The sequence below is a fragment of the Lagopus muta genome, chromosome 3 (genome assembly GCF_023343835.1).
Source record: "Lagopus muta isolate bLagMut1 chromosome 3, bLagMut1 primary, whole genome shotgun sequence".
In the NCBI taxonomy this organism is placed as follows: domain Eukaryota; kingdom Metazoa; phylum Chordata; class Aves; order Galliformes; family Phasianidae; genus Lagopus; species Lagopus muta.
In genome coordinates, this window is record NC_064435.1 from 70,512,593 (window position 1) to 70,539,060 (window position 26,468).

Consider the following 26,468-nt stretch of genomic DNA (forward strand, 5'->3'; position numbering starts at 1 on the left):
AGGAAAAGATACCCAGATAGATATGTGTATAATCAATGAATATACAAATGTTATAATTATGAAATATACAAGAGAGTTTGGCTAAGCAGGTTATTATACCAAAAGAGAACAGATGGAGTGCTTACCCATGTCCTGGACTTGCTGTAAAACTCCAAAGGAGGGATCTCCAGAAAAAGATCCTTCCCCACTGGTAGTCAGCTCTTAAATGGGTCTAGGAGAGGTGGAGCCAGGCTCCACCCCTTCCGGCAGTAGAGGTGAATTGCCAGGGCTGACTCATTACTCACCTCAGGTGATCAATCAGAGGTTCAGGCCATGATTCAGCAGTTCCCATACAATATGGGTTGCCAAACCTATTGCCAAGCCCAAATACAGAGGGGAAGCAAGCCAAAATCCATGGGGTGGTTTTGTATTTAAGCATCACCTACACATGAATTGTTAACATGTGGAAGATGGGGCCAGAGCTGGCACTAACTTTTTGCGCTGGTCACTCATGACTAACAGCTCCATAGGTTGCTGCAGCACCCACTGTGAACAGCACCATCTAAGCAAGCCTCAGGAGTTCTTGCTGCTGGCTGGTACAGTTAGCTGCTATTCCAGGTACTGTCCACTTAGGCCTAAGTGATCTACTTCTCTACTTTCTGACTATGATGTCCTGATACATCTCTTAGCTCACAGATAAAAACTTACACAGAAAGCCATGCTACTGCTGTGCTTGTAGAATGACACAACAACAAAAGAGATGTTCATTATCAATAAAATGACGCATTTCCATAATTAATGCCATATCTACTATATATATACACCTCAGAATTGAGCTTACCTTGCAAGAGGATTGGTACAGAATGACTTACAGCAGAGATAACCCTTGTCCCTAAGAGAGACAGTCATTTCCTTGAAAACTGTGAAACAGAACAGTTCTGCAGGGAGGAGAGAGGCACAGAAGCAACAACAGCACAGCTGCCTCATTGCACAAGGCTCAGTGATTATACAATATTGAGCAGTGCTTATTTTCATCAGCCAGAGACATATCACTGTATTAGGCAACAACACAGCAACATACCACGACTCCTTTTGATCTCTCATTTTCACAGACTTGTGAAAATGGAGAGGGGGAACTGTTTTTAACTGGCCCCTTTCCAAATAAAATCTGAAAACAGACAGAGAATAGCTGATACAGATGCTTTGTCAGGCTTCTTGAAGAAAGCTTGAATATGAGTTATCCAGCAAAGATGACTTATGATATTGAAAAAAATAAACAAATAACGAAATAATCATCACAGTCTACTTAAAGTAATCTTGATTTTTAAAGAAATATTTGAGTGAAGGCACTGTTTCATTTTCATGGTTCTAATGGGCAGGCTTCTGCCCTAACTTGACAAATGAGAAAACAACACACCTTTACTGGGTTATCATCATGAGGCATAAAAATTTATCAAAGTAGATAATTCTAACAATGAGTAATATATGCAGTCTCCCTAATCAAGCTTCCTACATTGACACACATTTTGAAGGAAAAAAACCACAACTGTTAACACTTGATTATCCTCTTACTCTAAGCTATGCTTACTTCGTGAAATAAGCTTAGATCCAAATTTGGTTATAATCCTTCTCAGAAATTTGGAATAAATTTATGTATTTATCTCTCAAAGAAGAAATATTTACCAGTAGTAAGTCAAAAAATTAAGAAACCTATAGCATTTTTTTTTATATCACGTTTGTACAGAACTGCAGTTCAAGTCATATTCAAGCAAAATATCTTATTGAGTTATTACTCACTATAAAACCTATTTCTTTTCTGCATCCCTGATTAAGTCCAAATTTATAAGACTGGAAAGAATCCAAAACAAGAAATAAGTATAATTCCTTAACAACAGATTTCTTGGGGAGAGGGAGGGATGGGGAAAGAGAGAGCAAGCACAGTTCTGAAGTACATTACAAAGCTTTTAATGAAAATCAATGACATTTTAAAGGTAAAGGTTTAGAATGCAATCAAAGATTTTAAACACCAAAACCAGTTGTCTTCAAACTTTGATTTTCTTTTGTGCACCCAAATTGGCCTTGTCCATTCATTACCTTAAGGCAAAGAAGTGACTTTGAAATGCCACTGAGTGGTCCAGCTAACAAAGAGTTCCCATAAGCCACGATATGTAATGCTGGATAACATATTCTGGCAGATTATCTATCCTCTATTTGAAGACTCATTTTCTTTGCATTTGCCCTTAAGCAGCCTCTCCCTAGCCAGCAAGCTGGCTTTCAGGGTGTCACTGGTCTCCTTTCCTCAGTAACTGCTGCCCAGGGCATGCTTCACAACTCTCGCCTCAGGCAGGGCTGGTAAGGGAACACTGTAGATTGTCACAGATCTTCTTTAGCTGTAACCACAAATATCAGTAACGGTCAGGACTGGGTAGGAGGTTTGTTTCCTATAGCTGAACACCAACTCTGCAGTGACCTACTTTCTTCAGCTCACTAATGCCTTACTTTTCTACATCTTAATACTGACTCTGCAAAGATTTGTTTTAACTGTACGTGATAAAGGTCCAAGTGCAACAGGTCCTGTTGCATTTACATGGTGGGAAAAGAAAGTAACAGTGAGCTATTTAGAAAAATAACATCTGGAAAGAACATTTACAAACACATGAGAACAGCCCCCAACAGAGCCTACATTTCTTCCTCACACACATCACTTCAGGGCACCCCCAGAGAAGAGCTAAGAATTACAGCACTTTTCCACACTACTGCCCTTGGGGAGAGCAGACACCACCAACCTCAGAGCACAGAGTAAGCATGATACAAGCAATGCTAAGTATAGGAGAAGAATGTCTGGCTGCGCTGTGTTTGATGCATCCTAAAACGTGCTTTGCCTGGTTTGGCTACCAGGGCACATTGCTGGCTCATGCTGAGCTGTTGTCACCAGCACTCCCAGGTCCCTTCCTCCTGAGCTGTTGGCCTACCATGGACAAACATTTTAACTTCTAAACAATTTTCCATAATTTTGAATGCATGAACACTGAGATGAACTACAAAAACTATAAACATGTTGAAAATTAACTTTCAGGAATCATCTTTCTGTAAACATTTTTTATGCAGCACATTTTATCTGGCATTCTTTGGAGTCTCCTTTACAGAATTACAAAATTAAAAGATCAAGTAAACTGTATGTTAGATTAGAAAAGTAATTCGCTCCTGTACTGTAGGAAGTCAGTACAGCCTGCCAAATAAGTGATTTTTAATCTCTATCAGATCTCTTGCCTGTAGAAACCATTTTTTACTTTTCTATCATAGATTTGAGTTTATGTGAACTAACTGATCCTTCTGTGTATTAACTAATAATTGTCTTTCATTCTTAACTGTGTAATGAATAAAAATGTTACTTCATATAGTGTGCATATCCACTACCAAAGAGTACCACTGAAATAAGTTAACTACTTCAATTCATTCAGCCTGTGCATACACATGCACTGACTTTACTTTCTTATTTATGAACAGAAAAAGAGTAGCAAATATTAAAATTCTGGTCTTCATCTGCCAAACAGAAGTCCATCAAATAAACAGTACAGAGAAATTTCAAAAAAACTTCAGTTTTTGGTTTTTTTTTTTGATGGACTGTGAAGCTGGAGGGCTGTTCTGGAAAACGTGAACAATCTCAGACAATGTACAACACTGTCATAAAGAAAAATACTCAGTTGACATCTCCAAATGACAAGTTCAATAATTTTTATTTTTTTTTTTTCCAATTCTATAGACAGCAAACAGCAAAAATTAAGAATTAGTATTTGTTAAGGGGAGTATTTCACGCAGCGTCAAGCAGAACCCCAAAGATCAGATGCCTTGTCACGGAACTTAGGGAGTAACCTGAATTTTGGTATGTTGTAATACATCAAAGAATGGACTCCCCTACACATTTCCAGTTCCTATTATAACAGGAGACGCATCCACCCTTTTCACTCACTGTGACAAAAGGCTTGCTTTGAGAACAGTGAGTTCTTCCAAATTCACTGAACAACTACATGTTAACCTATAAACACCCTGCAGCCAGATCACACCAAAACCAAAGAGCCAACCGCCTGAAATTTCATTTGCTCAATAAAGTCATTTCTACACGCATAAAATGTGGACAGCATATGCTTACGGAAGAAGCAACAAATCCTGAAGCACTTTTCAAAGTTGTTCTCATCCACAAAGACCCTTATGAAAAATACAAGTAATGAATGCAACTGCCAGGAAAAACAGAGGCAGCAGAGAGCTGGCAAATGGCCTACGGAAGCAATGACCATACCCAATCCAGCCTCTCCACTACAAAAAGTAAAACAGAGGAAATAAAGGCAATAAGATGCAGCTAGTGGACTTCTAGGTAAGAGTCAAGGATTTTATCCCTACTTCTTCTCACTTTATCCACCCTCCCCCCAGCACCTTCCCCGGGTGTAGGCGATTAGCAGGAAAAGATCATCTTTACTATGGCGAATCAGATTCCTATTTAATATTTTTCCACCCATAATCTACTGGCCATTGACCACATTGACATAATAAAACAAAGCTACATGGGACAAGAAGAACTCAAATCAGCCAAGCAAACCACAGACTCAATGGCATCCTACTTTAAAGAAAACACAGAAGTACTATTTTAAACGTTATACAAAAATTTGTAATCATTTTTCCCCTAAACATCTTAGTGTTGTACAACTGTGATCGAAACCTGTAGTTTCTCACAACTTCATTTACATCTTGCTTTAGTGTTGTAATCAATTAACAAGCCTGTGTGAGACAGCAAGGAAACAGTATGAAGATAATTATATGCTATTGCACATTGTGAAACTAAAGACCAAACTACTAGGATTTATTTCTATACGCAATTTTTCCTTGAAGAGTAGCAAATAGCCTTTTCCTTGGACACAGCTTGAGGCAAATCAGCAAGTACTTCCTTCTTGTCTTTTAAAATGAAATCTTAAATAGAAATTATCATCCTTTAATATAAATCCATCACTGTCGCATAGACTGAGCAGCTCACAATGCTGCAGGAATGGCTACAGGAGACAAGTTCCACATCAAGTCCTCCCTTATGCTGCTCTCATCTCTTGAAGTGATGGGAGAAATTAGCAGTGATAGTTCTCTCTGTTAACATCATTATTGGTAAATGTGTAAAAGGGAGTGACACAAATATTGACAACAGTTGTCTCCTGGCCGTGCTGCTGGAACTCTCTGAGGAAAGCTCCATGATTCAGGGATTCACCCAAAGCTCCCTTGTATTTTCACTTCCAGAAACAGCCACGAACAATAAATTAATTTCTTAATGAAGGAGCATGTAAAAATGATGACTACGTGAAACACAGCATAGCCAGTCAGTCAAAGGAATTCTTCCATTATATTTAGCATTAGTGCAGCCTCACCTTGAATACTGCATGCAGTTCTGGTCTCCTCAATATAAAAGGGTTGTTAAGGTCCCCAAAAGCATCCAGAGGAGGGCAACCAAGCCTAAAAGGGCTGAAGACATGGCTTGCGAGGAGAAACTGAGAACTCAGTAACTGAGCTATTCTAAATATTACAGTGGCCTTAAAAACTTGTTAACTTCAACACAGTTTGTTCCTCCTTCCTCACTTCCATTTTTGTCTGCTTTTAACTCCCAGCTGCAACAACGTAAGCATTTATACTTTCAAATTCACTTAGGGATGCTACACAGAACAATTTAGTTGAAGGAAGGAAGTCCTTAAAGTAAATAAATGCATTCATCTCACAAAACAGGATAAGGGGAAAAACTTTGACCTTGAAAATCATCTGGAGAATTCTACCCACTTAAAACAAGCCAAAAAGACGGTGAGGTCTGCAGCATACAGCTTCTTCCTACTCATATTGCAGACAGCTGACACTCAGGAATTGAGGATTCCCTGTTCTGAACAGTGAATCTCTGCATTAATAACAGATCCTGCTTGGAGTGCTGTTTTTTGAGGGTTTTTTGGGGGGCCTGCTTTTCCCCTTCCTTACCATAGTAGTAATTCAATAGAAATACAGGAATGGTGTTGTGTTTTTTTTTTCTGTTCGTTTATTTTTAAAAATCTTTGTAATGAGGACTATCTTACTAAAAAAAGTAAATTGAGCTTATACATAACTTAAACATATAAATGCTCTGTGTTTGTACATTGGTTGATCTGAAAGTAATGCTTCCTATTTATTTCCATGGAAACTACAACCAATACAATGAGCATAATAACACTGTTCAATAGAACAAATTTTTAGCTACAAAGCACTATTTTGATACGCAGTCACCATCATTAGCTGTAACCAGGAATGAACTTGCTGCACTGATGAAAATCTGCACCATCAGGTGACCCACTGTTTCAGAGTATTTCACCATGAACCCCTCACTGTGCTCACATCCACTGTTTGGTCTCTATAAACATTCAGCAAATGTTGACAAAAGCCAGTAGGTGTCATTTTTTTCTGCATGGATGAGTTCAATGATACACCTTTGCTTCACACACTATTCTGCGTCAGATGCCATTCTGTCAGACTATCCCTCTGCTGTTATTTGTTGCACAACAACAAAATGTAATAGAATATTGGTGGGAAGGTTCAACCTCATACCACCAACATCTGCCTCTGACATCTTGGGCCAACATCATAAAGTACAAGGCATTACTTTCAGAGCAACCCTCATCCATAAGAAAGCCCTTAATTCTTCCCTACAGAGAAAGTATGGGCAGATAAACCTTTAGAGCTTACATTACATCTACTATGAATGTAACCATGAAGCAGAACATTTTCAGTGTTGCACATCTGTCTTCAAAACAGATACACGCAGTACAATCTGCGTACTTCTAATGACCGAAGAATGTGCTGTTTTGTTTGCTTTTAAGTTTCTGCATATAAAGCTAACATTTAAGAAAATTATTCTCAATCATGTAGGATAATTCTGGAAAGTTTAAGTTTGGAGTACAAGCTTTCAAAGCATTTACAGATGGAGTTTGCAATCAGCAAGCAAATTAGAAGCACATACTTGCTCTTGGATTTGAGAACATATTGAAAAAGTCTGGTAGTTTTGCTCTCCTCATCTTCCCTTTTGTTCCTTTTTCTCCCCATCTCTCTTTCCATCCCATTGAAGAGAGCTTTTTCAAAAAATTCTCCTTTTATTTCATCAGTTCTTGGAAGTGGAGGCGAGTGCTAACCTGTTTAGCTCTCTACTTCTTTCCCCAGGGATATGCTGACTCCTATTGCCATTTCAAGAACAGAAGAAATGGGCCAAACACCACTGTAATGGTCCTCCTCAAAAGAGGAAGTCTCTGCTTGTACATCTTTTCTAAATAATATCTTCCAAAACCAAGGAACAAAGAAGGAAGGGATCTTCCAAGGACAATTTTCCCCAAATTTTCTCCACTAGTAAAATGATACAGAGTCAACACGTATATTTGCATTTTCTCAAAAATCTATCAACTCTAGGCAGATCGTTTTAGGAAATACAACTGTATTAGACCAAGATATTTGGTAACAGCTTGTTGGCGTATTTTTTTCTAGTATGTCTCCATACTAGCAACATCCCTCTTATTCACCAAATAGGCTACCAAGTTAAGTGGAAATCACTCATAAATGCTCAGGCTGCCAGTCCTACAGCTCTGCATTTTCTCCACAGCTACATTTTGTAGAGGAAATGCTTTGTTTTACCATTTCATTTCTATTATAGCAGCAACAAGGAAGTGTTAATTATATACTCGCTTCCCAGCTATGAAGTCTAAGCTCTTTTATTCTTTCACAGAAAAATACTCTTTTCCAGGTGCAGAAAACACTTCCTTTAAAACTGTTATACAAACTGATATTACTAGAACAAATGGCTCAGCTTTGGCTTTAAAAGAACAAAAGGAAAAGTCCCCTAATCATTGTGCAGCTTTTCTTGGGCTCTGAAAAGTTTGAGTCAGCTCAAAAACAGTAATTACTGAAGAATTTCTGAAAGTAGGCCTTTGCTGAAAGGTGTGACTGTTCCGTTAACTATGCCTTCTCTCTGCTTACTATATCACCATGTCTGTCACCCTGTATCTGTCAAACAGATGAAAACAAACAAAGCCACAGATCAGCTTTAGTCATACGTGTGCAATAGCTGGCTGTTCAGAAATAACAATTTCTGATTAAGGTACAAGCCCCACAGAAGCACAGTACACATACAAGAAAATACCTGATGATAATTATCCAGGTAATAGGAACAACTGAAGAATAGCAGTAAATGTTAACCCATGAAAAAAGACCAAGAATTTTGCCTGATACATAGTAAGGTCAAGTAGACAACAGTGAAAAGCCAACTATATTTGAAATATTAATTTCAACTTAATTCTACTAATTAATTCAAATTAATTTATACTTAAAAGGTCTGTTCCTGCAAGTGTTTCTCATGCCAGTAACTCCAAACATTTTTCCTTGAAATGTCTCAGTTCATAAAACTGATATTTTGGTTTAACAAAGTATGAAACAAAGAAACACTGGGGAAAAAGAAAAGAACACCAAGAGAAACAAAGATAGGAAGAAGGAAACTCATTGTATGCAAACTATACTGAAAGTGAAGATAACTGAGAAGTGTAATGTTAGATCCTTCAGGAGGTCTGATGCCACTTTCGAGTACCAGTTAGTCAGGGTGCCTCTTATTGCAAGGGTAAGTTATCCAGCAAGACCAAGACAGGAGTTACAGAAAATTGAGCTAAATTACCATTTCCATTGTTGGGATGAGTTAAGAATTATGCCGTTTTGTGAGTAGCCCCTGAACCACATTTCTGCAACAGTCTGTATAAGTCATTGCTTTCACAGTCAAATTTGACATCAAGGAGAAAGCTGAAGAGTAAATGGAAGCCCTGATCTGACGGCTACTTTCACATGAGGTCAACTATGAATATTGTTGTGTGCACAGATTTGAAGTGTCAGAAAGATATAGGATGAGATATTGTCATGCTTAGCTGGTTTTTTTGTTTTTTTGTTGTTTTTTTTTTTTTTTGTTTAATATTATTTTTATCAACTTTTTTTTTCAGCAGTTGGTTGTACATATCCTACTGAAGAGGTAACAAAAGAATTTTCAAGACCCACCCACTTTCAACTCTTTTGAAGTTCCTCTTCCAAAACAGCATTAAAAACATCCATTAACCAGCTGAAGTCCTGGCAGAAGCATACAAGTAGTAGACACAGCCCTCATCTCCTCGTGACTAATATATCCCATGCTACTATAAGGGAGCAATACCATGTATAGGCTTCAAAGTAGCTTACCAATATCGTCTGTTTGTGTTCAAAACTAGATTTCCACAAAGACCTCTAGCAACTAACTTCTAAATGCACAAAGAAGTGTTTAATGAATGCCCCCATATCTATGTTTATATTCCATCACTGAAACATTTGCAGAAATAATTAAAAGAAAAAAAGGCCATAAGATCTCAAAGTGAATTCTTTCTTTTGGCATCTGTGATTTCCTGATTTTCACTAAATTGCTGATACCTGCCACATTTTTGTTTTTCTTCACAATCAGCACATACAGAATTATTACATTCACAAACATCTTCCACAAGCTTCTGTGTTCTTTCTCTTGTATTCCAGAGCAGCACTCATTAGCTAGGGCTGATTTAATATAAACTAGTAGACATTGACAAGAAACCATATTTACTTTAGTTATAAGTCATCTTTCCATGCAAAGTGATTTTGTTTGGAAATTTTGATGATCGTTTATACATTGTACTAAAGGTGTTTTATTAGCAGATAGATTCACATGGTTCCTGTTGCCAAACAACCTTGATAACATGCCAATAACATAAGAGTTCATCAGTTACTTTTCTATTTAGCATCCACATACTACAAGCAAGTTCATAAAAATGAGTCAGTAAGCACATCTTCATCTGACATCTCCTCAACTGCACTGGTAAGATTATTTCATTATCTCCAAAAATATTTTAAAACAGGCCTGTGACTTTTAAATAGAACGAGTCTTTGTATATGAAATATAAAGAAAAGAATATATTCTTTCTTCAAATGGTTTCAAAGTATTCCTACAAAGTTCCTATTATTCCATTTCAGGTAATTTCATTCAATTCGTATTTCTGCTTTTATATTGATAAAATCAATCCTAAATAGGACAACACAAGGAAAATAATGATCATTGAGCTGAACCACGTGTCAGCTCATATATAGATGTTAGGAACCACAAAGAAAATTGCAAAGAAGCTGGAAAAAAAAAAAAAAAAAAAAAAAAAAAAAAAAAAAAAAAAGAGTCAGAACAAAGCACTATATATGGTAATGTGGTATGGAGATCTCCAATGTAGAAATAGAAAAAAAGTCATCCAAGTCTTCAACACATTTTCTATACATATGCAGTTGCATAAAGAATGCTAAAATTAGAAATCAATAGAATGTTTTCCAGTTGATTAGTCACCACTGAACACAAACCTCCAATGTTTCAGCTGTGGGAAACTGTGTTTATACAAATTTACCCCCTATTTGTAAAAGTTGGTATGATACACTTTGTAATTTTCAAGTACTTTCACTGCAAGTGTTTTCAAGTAGAAAGCATAAAGTGAAACAATGGGATAAATACATTTAGCTGTATATAAAACTTAAACTTCATTTTTACAAATTTGTGATTCATTAATAGACATAATCCTCCACCACTGACTACTTTTGTGGTGTTAGTTTTTTTTATTGCTTATTTCTTGTTCGGTTATTTTTGAGTTTTTAGTTTTGTTTTTGTTTTGCTTTTAAATGGATAATTAAGTGTTTAAGACTAAAAACAGCTGAGCCAAAGAGTATATTTGCTTAATGGCATCACATCTTCGGATTTACAGTATGCCTATGGGCACTTGATTTCCTGCAAGATGAAATGGTTTGAAATGTAGTTTAACATCACTTTTCAAAAGGCCATGTAAAGACTGTACTAACAATAGCCTTGATGATCATTTAAAACTTCAGTATTTATGTTTTACAGGGATATAAAACTTGGCAGGACCTATAAGCCTCTTGTAACATGGTCTCTGAGTGTTTAAGTGGATGAAGACAATGAACAAATAAAGAAAAGCCTTCATTTAAACAGTGCAAATGACAGAGAGGGAGACAGCCATCTTGCAGCCACAGGCATAACGTGGTGATTACTAGCATTTGGTTATGAACTGAAGGGAAGATAGCAATCATGTTAAATACTGACAGAAGTATATACTAAAGCAGCCTATCTTCACTTAGAAAGCTTTTTTTATGGAATACAGTCTATAAAAATGCTTCTGACAGATGAAGTCAGGTCTATACATCCATTTCTTTGTCCTCTTCATTCTACCTGTTTTCAAGAGATCTCTTCTAGATGCCATCCCCACAGATCAAATTTGATATATAATGAACCAGGATTGGAAAGAAGTGCATAAAAACTCTGGCAGATCAATAATGGAGTTCTGCTCCTACATCTCTGGCAGGCATCAACATATTTGTTATTAACAGTAATTTATTCAAATAAAAAGAAGCTGCTACAGCAGTTCTCTATCTGTAGTTTTTGAAACATGTTGTGATAATTAGAAATCACACACACACTGAAAAAACTTACAGCGGATACATTTTTTTACAATACTCTGATGTCCTACGTGCTCACTTGCTGCATTCAAAGCACATGACGTTAAATTACATGCCCTTGATTGCATACTGGATATTTTCTATCAGGCTATTACAAACTGCTACCAATCATGCAAGACAAAGCTTTGCTAATCTAAGGAGCTTGATTTCTTGACATGATTATTTGAAAGGAATTTGGACTTCAAATGTATATTGGATCTTGAATATTTTTGAATTAAACACCAAATACTTTGTACTCAGATACTCGTGCCTCACAAGTCCAAAGGATAAAGTAGTCTAACCTAAGTTTTTTTTTTTTGCAGTCTGAAAACAAGCTTCATTCTGATGTTAGTATGTAAAAATATCATAATAAAGTCACTGAACTATATCTACATATATGATACGCCCATCGACAATATTTAAAGGACTATTTTTCTTTACCAAATAAAGGTAAGCACACAATTTGGATACAAATTTGGTAATCAAGAAATGACGACAAATGATGAGGAAACTTTTTGCCAGAGGGAACGAACTATCACTGAAAGTCAACAAAACCACCAGCAAGGGGGAAATTCTTTGCATCCTCTTCCAGTAAAAAGATATTTTTACTTCATGTCTTCATGATTACTCCAGGATCTTAGACTATCAGTATGACTCAATCAACAACTGATCACTGATTTCTTGCCAGACTACGACAGCATATAATTTCAAGGCTTGCAAGAGTGACAAATTCCGAGTAGGTACAACTCATGTTTCCATAATAAGCTGATCCTTGAACAAGAATATGTCAGTATCAATAGCCAGAGTTCCATCTTCTGTCTCCAGTGGTAGCCAAAAACAGGCACGCTCTCATACTCTTCCCAAATCCACTGGTAAAGTCACTATATTTAACAGCTCTCAGTGGATGTTTTCTTCCATTATCCTTTCCAAACCTCTTCTTAACAGAAGGATTATTTTTATTGTAATCATCAACACTTTTTTTTTCATTTACACCTACAGCAAGCCGTTCCACCTAGCTACCTCTTTGAAGGTTAAAACCATTTTCTTACTATTTCATTGTGTTCCTTGGTAGCATCATTCAATGACCACTTGATTGCAAATTGAAGATATAATAGTTACGCTTTCTTCAGGTTTTGTTGGTCCTAACCACTCATCACCCCTCCAAGAGGTGCTGTCCCAAACTCTAAAAATTATTGCCATTTTCTACATATTTTTCCATCACTACAATAATTTTAGAACTTTGCAAAATTCTGGCGACTGGGTAGATGATTCTCAGAAATCTGGAACATGGCCTCCAAACTATTTCATCTCTTTTTCTTGATCCCCTACAAGGAAGTTAGTGATTTGTAAAACCATGAACTCTTGCAGAAAACATTCAGTTCACTTCCTGCTTCTCTGGATCTTCCTTGATTCATGAAACCATAGCATACTTCATGTAGTCATAGACTTTAGAGACCACCTGCTCCCAGCTTCTGCTGAAAGCACAGTCAATACTGAACTCATAGCAGGTGCTCAGGGCTTGGTCAGGCAGGACTTGAAAACTCTCATGGACAAAAATTCCACAGACTTTCTATGCAACCTCCTCCAGTGCCTAATTATCCTATTTCCCTTAGGTCAGAGCCTCCTGATTTATGTACATAAATCTCACTTTCGTTGATTTATGGGCATTGGTTCTTACCTTCCAGTCAAACACTTCATTAAACAGTCTTGGCCATGTTTCTTGATTACAACCTCATAGGTACTGACAGACTGCCATTAGGATCTCCCACCCACCACTAAAAACTCTTCCCTAGCAAGAACAAGTCCTCTTTCCTTTAGCTCCTCCTCAGAGATCACATGCTTCAGCCTTCAACTATTTTGGTTGGTCCTGAATGAAAATGTTCTAGTCCAACGATGTCTCTTACACTGGATAAGGGGAATCCAAAGCTGGATGTGATATTCTAGGTGTGGTCTAATGAGGACTGAGTAATAGGGGAATTAAATACTTCCATTAATGTAATAATAACCCAGGATGCTGCTGACTCTCAATACTGCCAGGCTACACTGCATGATCATAGGCTAAAATGCCTACCTAATTTTAAAAACAGTTTACACATCTCTTGCCTTCCTCCAATGAGAAGTTTCACTGAATTCCTTAGAGAGTCTGCACTTTTTCTTACATGTTTGTAAAACTCTCCCCTCTAGGTGCTACTGCAGAACGAATTGCTATTATAAAGATGAATGAAGGTAAGAGGAAATTTTCATACATATGACTTAACAAAATTCAAATTCATATGAGAAATAAGTTACTTCCTCAGTTCAGTTTCTATAAGCATGCTTGAACAAGTGAAAAGCAACTGAACACATAGGCAGGTGGAGAAATCACAGACATAAACACCTCTGTCTCACCATAAAGCAAATATCCTTGTTTTACCTACAGCAATGGGAGAGTAATTCTCTCCTGTTCACACAACTAAAGAATATGAGACTGTAGAAATTTGATTCTGGCTATGACAGGTATTTGATTGGGGAGATTATAGGCTCTAAAATGTTTGGAATAGAGATTGTACTTGAGCACTGCCTGTTTAGGGAATACATTTGCCAGGTAGACAGTAAACACTGTGGAAGAAGAAAATTTCAGCTAAATAGAATAATAATTTAAACAGCAGAGATGCTTATCTTAAGCTTAGTCAAAAAACGCAATTGCTCACTGTAGTCTGACATGTTAGAGGCTAGGTTCTTTTGCTTGAACTGTTTTTTGACAGATTTTAATGTTAATTGGTCTGGGGAACGTGCCAGGCAACCTAAAACATTTTCTGCAAAACAAATGTGAAGGAAATATGGCTCAGGATGGAGAGCTTCACAATTCACAAGAGCAGGGAACAAGTACCGTTCTTTACAGGGAATAACAGAGTGAGCTGAAGATATTTTTTAAAAGTGGCACACAACTAGCAACTGTGCCACAGAATTCACTTTCTGTACATTAAGCAGCAATAAAACATTAATTTCACTATAGTAAAAACGCTGACCATAAACTACAACGAGGTCTCAGCAGAAATACAAAGCAGTTGCAGTCAGCAGGATCTTACCGTACACAAATTACCATTTACAGCTAGTCTCAAAGACTCTTAAAAAAAAAACAAAAAACAAAAAACAGCAAGGAAAAACAAGTTGCAAAGGAGAAAAGACAGCACTGGTCAAGTCATCCCACAGACCTGGACACTCACCCTTTCGCTCATTGCCCACGTTACAGCTGCCAGATTCAGCTGAAGAATGCAGCTCGAGAATAACAGCTACCACCATGGGATCGTCATGGCTCTGTACCTTCCCAGATTTAACAAACCAGCGGCAGCCAGAGGACTGTTGATCAAGTCAGAGACATTGATTCTGAAGGAAGAGAGAACACCTTGAACACCTGCATGCAGCACAGCTTACACTAGCTGTACAGCCAGCAGTATTTCAGACTTTCCAACACATGCTCGACAAACAAATCTGCAACTCTAGCAAAAGCCTTTGTCACATGTGACAAACATCTTCCAATTTGTGAAAGCGTCCAATATCATGATATGAAAGGGAGGGTGGAACTTCTAAACTTTTAAATCCTTTGTGCCCAATTCTCATTAATTTTCCTTAAAACCACAGGCACTTGTGTTTAACAAACTTGCCAAGTGTCAAAAAGTTGAAAGGATACCTTTGAGTAAAGCTGCACAGACATGGACATCACTCCAGGAGATTGTCTCTTTGGAAAGAGTCTTGGCTCTCAGTCCTGAAAAGGACACATGAGAGCACACCAGAGCATTTTCCATTTACTATTCTGTCTGCTCTTACAAATCAGGAGGAATGCAGGCTCTTTCTTCCAACTGAAGGTGTAAAATACCTACACAGGCAAAACAGGCTGGGAGGGAGGAGGAGGAAGGAAAGCAAGAATCTTCATGTTTGTACTTCAGAGCAAAAGCCAAACAAAATCTGTTTCTCCAATGAAGAATCAATATATTGACATTAAGAGGACTCTGGCCAAAAGGAGAAAGAATCTCATTCATGCATATGCAGCGGCAGCGACAATAAATTGGCCCAAGCTGCTTAACCCTTCAGAAAGAAAAGCAGCAGTGAGACACAGGCACAACAAACTGCTAAATTACACTGACTGTCTCTCTACTACTTAGGAAAACAAAACAGCTATTTATCCAAACACTGAGACTCAAATGCTCACACAGTCCACTATTTAGCAGGAAGATGAAATAAAGAAATGAAAGAGAACCTACAAGAATTCTGTAAAGGCAGACAATGAAAACAAAAGTGAAAAGGTTTATTTCTCTCAAATACATTAGACTAAACACCCACAGATAAATAAGGGCTTTCTTCCATATACCTGAAAGTTCTGAGAAATTTCCCTCTGGTACAAGTAGTTTATAGCAATCACTTGATTAATTCATCTCCTGTGTATATACTTCTCATATTTTGTTGAAAGCTAAAATTCACATTTAAAATGTTTTCCTTTTGTGTTCTCTGAAGTTATTTCCATTTTTACAATCAGGTTAATTTTAAAATAAGATTAGATTTAAATGTAAATACTTGTACTAAATGAAAAAAAAGCAATTAAAGATTTTCACATAAAACATTTGCCATCATGTCAGCAGTACTTAAAAAATATTTACTTAAGAAATTATACAGCAAAGTGCACCATCTTCTAAAGATTGTTACAGCACAGTGCTTTGTAACTTACTCTTCAAATATCACCAATAAAAAAATTAACATTTTCATACAAAATTGTATCCAAATACTGGAAGAAGATCATTTTATCACAGGAACAGAAGTTGTAAATGCAGCTTACTTCTTGAGACTGCCATTAAAGAACAGTTACAAACAACTGAGAATTCACTCCTGGTATGAATCCCCCCAGCCCTCAGTACAATAGCACAGAGAAACACGTGGCCTTCCTTTCAGAATTATGTCCCAAGAAATGCCATCTTCCCATTTATAACAGACTCCCTCCAATGGACAAATTGCTGAGGTGGTGTGCTCTTCCAAAGAAATCTCCTCTTCACTACCTCCAGACCAAGGCTGATTTGCAGGAATTGCTTTGATTAAGGTAAGCAAGCTTTCTTTTGTTATCCAAATACTACATATAGTGGTTATTTACTCTATATTTTCTTTCAAAGAATATTTCAAAGAAATCATTATTGAGCCTAACAAATCGCATACTTCAGTGGAGATGTAAACAGTATCCATTCTGCTCATAACCTGTCAAACATGGTCATGGATTTAATGATTTTTCTTTGATACAGTTACCACACAACTGCTACAGAAACTGGAATGGAGGGAGATAATACAGATTTACAAAGTAAGTTCTGCTTGGATACCACATCTGCATAGAAGATTAAAAACTTATAAAGAAACCAAGAAAAACAACCAGCTGAAATAGAACTCTCATGCATTTCAGATGATTTGTTTTTAACACATTGGAATATAACCCTCAGCTGCCTTTACAAAATTTGAAATAAAAGATTCTGTGTTGAAGCTGTTACTGTATTTGGAAGATCAAAAGTGATCTTTTATGGTAACATACTTTCAAAGAAATTAGAACATAGAATATAAAAGCCTTGATGTCCAACCTCCTGAGCAAGCAGCACAAGACCCTCTTATGATTCCTTTCGTTCAAGACAGAGATATGAAGTTAATTTTATTATTTCTAGCAAAAAATCCAGTGCAGAGATACTCTTTACAGGCAGACAGTTCAGTCTGTCAAGGTTGAGCAAGGTCTGCCATCTCTAATTTTCAGTAAAGAAAATGTTGACTCTACATAGTCAGTCCCATGCCATTCTCTACCACCAAGTTTAAGTGACTGCAACTTAAGGCACACCCTACACAGCAGTAATATTATACGCCCTTTTAAAAGTAATCTACTTGAAGCCACAGAACACCAGCACAACGCTGTGTGCACTCATACTACATCTTCTTACTCTGTCCTAAATTCTGCCACTCAAGACCGATAACGTTTTACGATACTGTTTTTCATAGCAGCTCCAGTATGATAACAGCACATTTCCTGCTGCAGCATCTACAAAGCTCAAGAAGACATTTGGCTTCTAAGAACAGCTCCTAGTGCATCATTTGTGTTGTGAGGGCTGAGCCTCCTCAAGCATCGCTGCTTTCTGTTTTATTTAAACTTCTAAGTTGTTTAAACAGGGACCTAACAGAGCTGTAGCAATCACTTCTCCACCTCCATTAGTGATGGTCAGCCTAGGGATTTAAATCCTGTCATTTGGGACATGACATGACCAGGGCTTCTTTCTTTGCTTTGATCTACCAGATTTCCCATTTTAGAGAGGGCCTGTGTTAATTCATCTGCAGGAGATTCAAGAGAAGAGTAAGTCTCCAACTCCTCACAGGACTTACTATAATAGGAAATACTGCATTGGAAAGATGTTTAATAGGACTCCAAAGTTTCTTTAGCACTAGACAAAAACGTTATCTTGCATCCTATATTGATTTGTATGTTCAGCTTCTCAGTATTGAGACAACATACCCCCCTTAAGAATCAATTCAAAGCTTGATTGAGACATAGCTCCATAACTAATTAGTCTCCATGAAATAAGGCAGTAACACTGAATAGTATTAAAGCTATATTTCTTAAAACAGCATGTAACGTTCTTAAACATATATTTGTATAGAAAGGCATGGGTATCATACCATTTTCAAATACATAAATTCTGTAAAGTTAAGACCTTGATAAATTACATTTCAGTAATTATTTCAAAACAGACAACAGAAAAAGAATTCTTAGCATTTGTTATTTATTTTAGACAATAAATGGAAAAGATAATTGTTTTTTGTTGGTTTTTTTTTCTTTTTCCCTAAATACCAACTGTGACTCAGGCAATTTACAAACATTTAGACTGTTTTAAAATGAAATGAAATTTGCCAGATTTCCAGCATTAGAAAAAAAAAAAAAAAAAAAGATTATGTGCAAAAAGGTTTGAGAGGTTATTAAAGCTCTCAACATTCATGGCATTAAAAGAACCCCAACAGAGCTCAGCGTTGTGCAACACAGAATTAAAAAACAAATGGAATCATTCAGATATCACATATCAACAGAGACTCTACTACCGCTTTTCACCTCTGCAGGCACTTCAGATATTCTGGCCTTCATAATACCACTTAACAAAATACATACTCTACAAAAAAGATAAAACACTGACAATGAACGACTAAAGATTTCTACATAAAGTTCAAGACCAATTCAAACCCCACCTGCTATATCCAAACTCAGCAGCCATGAATTCAGCAGATGAATCTGAGCTTCCAATACAGAAACCAGAATGTATTACAAAGGCAGTGTCTATATACTCCAAATATCAAAAATATATTATTTTAAGTAGTATTTGTCATACAATCCTGCTCCAGTTAAGAAAGCCAAAGCTGTCTGATCAAAGCAAGCCCAAGAATTATATTCTTGTTTTTGTAGAAGCATTCTCCAAAAATCCAAAGTCATTTTATGACTATCAACATTTTGATGCATCTGGGCTCAGATGTACACCTCTACGTAATTAGAATAAGGAAAAGCACCTGAAGGGGTAAATCCATTGACAAAGCAACACAGTACCACATATTCTTTGTGCTAGTTTCCTTACTTTTATCTTTATTACCAAATTCATTTCTTATATGCATTTGTATGGTTATTTCAGCATTTACAACATAGAAATAGATTGACAATTCAGTGTCCTCTTTGAATGCCACCAGTAGATTGACCACTCTCCTGGAAAAGCTTTCACTGCTTCAAAGTTTAAAAAAAACAAACAAACAAACAAACAAACAAAGAAGAAACTGAGATTTTTTGTTTGTTTGTTTCCAGAATATAGTTTTAAATATGATCTCATTAAGTTTTGTCACAGCTCACTAGCCATTCACTTCATTTTTTTGTAGTTAGTCTAACTCTGGAAAGGAAGCCCTCCTAGTGCAGGAGCACAGAGCAACTTACAGAGTAATAAATAATTTCCCAATGTATTAGTTCCCATCCACCTTGAAGCAAACTTAGTCTTAAAAGAATGTAAAATGCGATCCTACGTTTTAGCAAGAAAATACCTGAAAGAATAAGTAACAAAAACTAGAAAAACAAAGCTTAGGCTAATATGGTGGATTGCCTTACTGCTACGTGGGACACTATGAAAGCAATGCCTCCTATTTATTTCCATGGAAAATCCAACAGATACAATAACGCTATTTCATGGAGCAAACCCTCAGGTATAAAACAGTATTTTGCAACACAATCTCCAGTGATCATCTCCAATGCACCATTAGCTGTGTATTTTCTCCAGGGATGAACAAGATACTCTGCATCATTGGAGATACCTCAATGTCACGAGTGCTAAAACACACCACCCCTCGCCTCACTGTGCTTACATCCACCGTTTGATCTCCATAAAAGTTAAGCAAGTTTTGACAAATGTCAACGGGTACCATTGCATGGAGAAATTCAGTGACACACACTTGCTCCGTTTGCACTTCCATGTCAGTCACCATTCTGCCAGACTGCCCCTCTGCTGCCATCTGTCACACGGCAATAACATGAAATAGAATATTAGCAGGAAGGTTCAGCCTCTACTGCCATAACACCAACATGCACTTCTGATGTTGTGGGCCAACACAATCAAGTAGGAGGCACTTCAGAGCAGCCCTCATGCATTGTTCATTCACCTTTCGTAATCTTTACATATTAAATTAAGTATAATATGGGATGGACTATCCACAGTATCTTTTGGACAACTGAATTTCCTCAGCATCACTAGGACAAATCTTGGATGGAATCACTTTAAAATGACTGCTTTCTTACTGTAGAAGTCTTAAGTCTCGGCAGCTAGGAGAGCAGGCAACAAGGCTCAGGGTAACAGGCGATCAGTTTAATGCTGGTGAAGATAAATATAATGTTCTTAGGGAATTACCTGAAATTGAATTTTCAAGATAATTTCCTCATACCAAAGCAACTCCTTATTTATGTGATCAGAATTTTTTTTCTATTCCTTATTTACTTCATTAAATTCTCCTCACCCACTGTATGATGCAAACCTATATTCTAAGTTTGTGTTCACATCTCACAGCCTGCCCAGACCCATCACTCAGCACCACCCGTGCAAGTAGCACTCTAGGACCTAAGGCTGGAGCATAATAAATGCCTTAGTGGTTGTCATGGTTTAACCCAGCAAGAAACTAAACACCACACAGCCTTTGGCTCACTCATCTGCTCCCAGCAGGATGAGGGAGAGAACTGAAACTCATACATTGAAACCAGGTTGACGGCGGCTCTTTGTTTTCAAAATGCTTTTTTTCAGTACTTAACTGCTCACAGATGGAGCATTTGTGGAGAATGCATTTTATACCCCATAAACACCCATCCTACAGAATTCCCCTAAGCTTTAGTGCTGTCATGAGGCAGCACATAACAACAGTCTGTAGGAGATGTTGCTACATTACTACAGTAATGATGGAGCAAATTTTTAGGCAAAGTTGATTCCTCTCTGGAAATCACAAGGTGTTCTGGGAGCCACCTGATAGCCTTTCCACCCGGAGGGCATTCAAGGCCTTCATCACCTTCTTTCACCCACATCTCCAAAACTCTGTGCTTGGATCCATTTATCCCTAGGGCCCCTTTCCTGCAGTGTTTTCCTTCTGGTGCTTCCAAACCCATATGTTCACAATCAGATCAACTTTAAGACTGCTATTGCAGTCATCTACATACACAACAGGAGGGATTAGAATATACTGACTAAATTAATTTACTCCTGTTTCTTCCAAATCCATGGATTGGACAGCACTATGGGAGGGTACCCTTTGGAAAAAAAAAAAATAATAATAATACCCATTTTGGGCGAGCATGCAACAAATTGCCGTTTACACATCAATGTTCGTGCCCTCCTTCCCCCCCCCCCAATCCTTTTGTACATAACAGACATCTGAAAGAGTAAGGGTAAATTTTCTGTTTTAATCCTGTCTGTGGCATCACTTCCTTTACTTAAGAGTTTTTAAGGCTTGCTAATCTTTTTTGCCCTCCAAACCTGATTTTCTATACATGTTTATCACCAATTACTTATGCCTCATTGAAATAAGTTAATCAGCCTTTGTTGCAAGAAAGGACTGATGGAACTTACCAACATTTTGTTGTCCACCATTTCATCCCAGACAGACATCAAGTGGGCACAAGAGAGCAGAGAATGCACTCCTCACAGCCGTCCACTCACTCCTCACAGCCCTCCCTTTTCATTGCTTTTACCTCTTATCACATATTAGAAGAGCAAAGAGACAAATTCCAGACAGAGGAAGCAGCAGCTTTATATTGTTTTTATTACCATCTGCAAATCTACAATGCCTTACCATGTCGGTATTTTTGTTAGCTTGGTTCTATTCTCCAAGCATTCCTTAATATAATTCAGAATCATCCTTCCAACTGAACTGGTTTCTCATGCAGCTAGCTGATGCATTTATTCATTAGCTTTAGTGAAGCCCAAGGCACAGTGACAGTATGAATAACATTACAAAGTAAAACCCAACATGCCCAAGAAACACCATTGTTTATTAAGGAAAGTAAACAACTTCCCCCCCCTCCCCTCCCCCCCCCCCATCTTTAAGAATTGCATATAGTCTTCAGAGATAGAATAAGCAAGCTCATGATTCTTCTATAAACATATGCAGGTCTGGTCATAAATACGTGGCATATCCTATTCAAACACTCTTAAAAAAAAGCATATACTTGGATTAGTATAGATTCAGAAAAATAAACTACTTGCACTTCAGTTCTAAAGTTTACTCATTTTTGTTATCTCAGCTATTTTTGCTCATAGCACAAAGGGGAGAAGGGGTCACACTAAACCAGTCAAAACAAAATTGGATACAACACTGAATTCATTATCCCATAAAATTTGACTTAAATACTACAATACATAAGCAGTAACAAATGTAGGTTTGGGATTTTTTTTGTTTTTAAATCAAGCTTAACCATCGTGAAAATTTTCAGCACATTTTATGTGATGTTGATCACCATCCATGCTAGATAGAAAGAAACTAACTTATACCCTCCCTCTCCCCTCCTTATTTAAACCTTTATTTAAACTAAAAGAGGGTAGATTTAGATTAGATATTTGAAATAAATTTAAAAATATGAGTGCAGAGAGGCACTGTAACAGGTTATCCAAAGAAGTTGTGGAAGCATTCAAGGCCAGGCTGGATGGTGCTTTTGGCAGCCCAGTCAAGTGGAAGGTAACCCTGCCCATGGCAGAGGGGTTGAAATGAGGTGATCTTAAAGGCACCTTCTAAATGAAGCTATTCTGCAATTCTATGATTCTTACTCCCTTCCCTTACATTTTTAAACAAATTAAGTGTTTTTTCTCCTAGCAGAACTTGATGATTTCTTAATGTCAAAGTCCTCCAGTATTCTCCAGACTCTGCTAAGAAAAGAAGGTCTGGTCAATTGAGAACTGCATGGCAACACAGTCACATTCCGTAAACTCCAAATGTTTTCCATCCTCCTTTCATTCTACGTGCAGAAACTGAGTCAATGGCATTTCGGTTTACCACAGACAGTAGCATAATAACAGGTCTGATTTACTTTGTGTGTGTGTGTGTGTGTGTTGGAACTACACACAGAAACATCTTCTACCACCAGCAAACACCTGGTATTTTCAATAGGCAAGATTCTATTTTACACTTCAGCAATATTTGTGGTGGAACAGGAGATGCAAGGGAGTCAGTCACAACAGACATGGTACTTGCAAAACCTGCATGATGCATAGTAACATAACCAGCTCAGAGAAAAGCTGACTTTATCCCATCCTGAAGTAAGAAAGTACAGACCAATGGTGTTTAATGAGCAAGGAAGACAAAAGCCTTACTCTCCTACTGAAACAAGTGCTACTGTGTTGGGAATGAAACTACAGCAAGTTCAGTTTGCATGGAATATCTGCATTCATCAACAGGACAATTTCATGTATGTGTATATATATATATATATATATATATATATATATGTATATATATAATTTTTAAGCTTTAAAGACACCTTGTATAGAGTACATCTCAACCAGCAGCCCAACACAGAGCCTGCACTTGACATAAGACTTCAAAATATTAGTGAGTTGTGATTTGTGTAAGCCATAGACTATCTGCTGAATATAAGAAAAGGGCATATTTCACACCTACAGCAGAAATCCAAGCTCCACACATCAGCAAAATGTCCAACAAAACACAAAAATGCAGAGCCAGCCTTTGCTTGCTGACTTCAGCTAAGACTCCTAACTGCATTGATGGACCATGTAATAGGCTTGCTACTTTGATGAATATTCATCCTTTCAGGCTTTCTCTTCACCTTCTCAAAAAGTTTCCGAAGTACTGTAAGTTGTTTGCAGCACTGTTATGCTGGGCAAAAATTATTTGCCAGAAAACTAACACATGGTTTAACTTTTAGCATGGAGAAGAGTCTGAATCTCAGTGAAATATCATATCCAAAAGAGAAGCACAGAGAAAAGTTCTAAAATATTTTTCACATTAAAAATGTAATCATTAAAGTGTAATACTGCTTTTATTGAAACAATGTTTCATTTAACATTAATGAACCCTACAACTCAAAAGCTTGCCCTCAAAATAAATTTCATTTCCTTTCCAGCACCTGTAATATGCAAGCTTACTGAAATGTGTTAATATCTGTTAAAGATCATTTCAATTTATGAAAGGTTGAAGTTTGTGGATGAGTGAACTTAAGTATACACTTGAAAATTTATACTGACATTTGAACACTGCAGGTTTACTCTGTGCACACCAAAATAGCCTGGCTCTGTCACCCAGACACCTGAGAAATCATACTCTCCTAATTAACAGCAAGCAGATGGATTTATTTTTTTTTTTATTATTTTCCAAAAATTAGCTTCAGTGCCTCATTTAAGTTCCACTGTAACATGTAACTTCATTTTCTTCCCCAAACTTCAATATAAATATGACATTAAGTGAAAGGATACATTTCAATTTAACATTTACAAATTAATTTTGACTAATTTTAACTGACTTCTGAATAGCGTCTGAACAGGATGCAAATGAAAAATAGTTGGCATTTATCTGCAATGTGTTGTTCCTGTATCACAGATACTCTCTTGCAAGACTGGAAAAATACACTCTACATCCACACAAATTGGAAGCAGCTGCAATGACAACTGATTTTTGGCAACTGCAGTCTCTATCTACTTGTAGGTACCAGAAGTAGTCTCAATCCCATATTAAAACTAATTAACAAGCCTAATAATATCATAGTGCAAACACAAATGCCAGTTTCATCAGCTAAAAAAAAAAAAAAAAAAAAAAAAAACCACTCACTCTTACCCTACATTCACTTTCAAAGTACTTTATGGAAAGAGAAGCAGATCTTTTTCCCTTCATCTACTGCAGTGAAATACTTATTGCAATGGCAGGTAACCTGGGCTGTGGACTTAAAGATACAGTACTAAAACAGAACTAGTACAGGAGCGTCACAGCTCAGCAGATCTTAGAGCATTGAAAATTGGATCCCACCCTTCTGCAGTGATGCAGAATGGGAAGATTTATGCGTTTGCTTCCAGAACTTTACACTTAAGTGGTTAATTCTCTGCAGTCATGACAAGAGAGCACACTGATCAAGACCCCAAAACAGAAGCAAGAATAGTGAAGTGTTAGAACAGCACTAAAACAGTAAAACACAGGCTGCAGTGGGAAATTCCAGGACTTGGACATCTGTAATTCAAGTATTTGAGATGAACTGGTTTGAATGGGTCTTGGTTCATAAGGGTTTAAATATATATATAGATAGATATAGATGTTCGTGTATATATGTGTATATATATATAAATGCTGCGTATATGTGTATATATATATATGTGTGTGTATATATATACATATATATGTATATGTGTATATATATATACATACACATATATATATTGACTTCTGGTCAATCAGCACAGAGCATTTCAAAAGCACAGTAAAAACGGTGAAGCCACAGTACAGTGAGACATTCACTAATAGCAGCAAAAAAAATCATGATGACACTTCTTTCTTTCGTACCCTTTCTCCCACTGAGAAGGGGAACATTGCTGCAAGAGGGACAGGAGATGAAGGCATGGCCACAACACATCTGGAAACATTACCAAGAGCTCATTCGGCAGCACAGGTCACCTGCACAGGAGAACACAGAGCTGGGTCTGAGATAGAGCAGCTAGGTTTCCTACAAGGAAGGACAAAAAGACTGCACCTTTAGTCAGCGATACAATTGAGGAAGTCAGCAATCAGTTTTCCCTTCCTATGGACCAGCAAGAGCATGTACATGCTCACTACATAGAAAGAAAAAAGAAAAGCCGTTCATAGGAATGTTTAGGGTAAGGAAATGAGGCCGAGTTGCAGGTCTAGCTTTTTCCTAAATCCCAATCTGAGCATGACTTATTGTCAGTGCTAACACTAAAAGCAGGCCCTCTCCTGATAGAGTCAGACAAAATACACTGATCGGAGTGCACCACAGAAAAGTTTTTAAATTGATATTTTACTTCGCTAATTACTAAGGAATGGTGTCTCCTAAAACAAATTAAGCAGCCTGATAGCTTTTCTGTGCCAAATTATTTCTAAAAATACTAAATCCCACCACATCATATAAAAGAAAACCTAAGCTTCCTAATGCCAAGTGCTGTAATGCTATCCCAAGTCAGCAGACAGAAAGCTGCATTAATCTCTCCCCTTACACACAGGCTTCTTAAATGGTGGCAGAAGGAAAACACAAGGAGCGTGTTGTTATCACTCAGCCCTGCCACCAGAAGCCCAGTGGGGAGGCTATGGCACCTAGCAGGAGCCATGCTCCATTTGCAGCCCTGCCATTAGCAAGGCCCCGCAAAGAACATAGCAGTGCCGTTACTCACAATGCCAGACACACTGCACAGAAAGTAAAGGGATGG

The 26,468-nt window shown here is 37.4% G+C and overlaps 1 protein-coding gene across 9 annotated transcripts in view; it reads right to left on the reverse strand.

Moving 5' to 3' along the window:
• CTNND2 (catenin delta 2) overlaps positions 1-26,468 on the reverse strand; it is a 613,278-nt gene that overhangs the window by 563,215 nt on the left and 23,595 nt on the right. For 5 of the 9 annotated variants that reach the window (XM_048938456.1, XM_048938462.1, XM_048938464.1 and 2 more), the window contains exon 2: positions 14,745-14,904. The exons of 3 other annotated variants lie outside the window; for them this stretch is intronic. In XM_048938456.1, the coding sequence (XP_048794413.1) occupies positions 14,745-14,820 (76 nt within the window). In that variant the 5' untranslated portion in view covers positions 14,821-14,904. Of the gene's footprint in view, positions 1-125; positions 155-14,744; positions 14,905-26,468 lie in introns of those variants that run through there. One more of the 9 variants, XM_048938458.1, reaches the window with a different exon arrangement.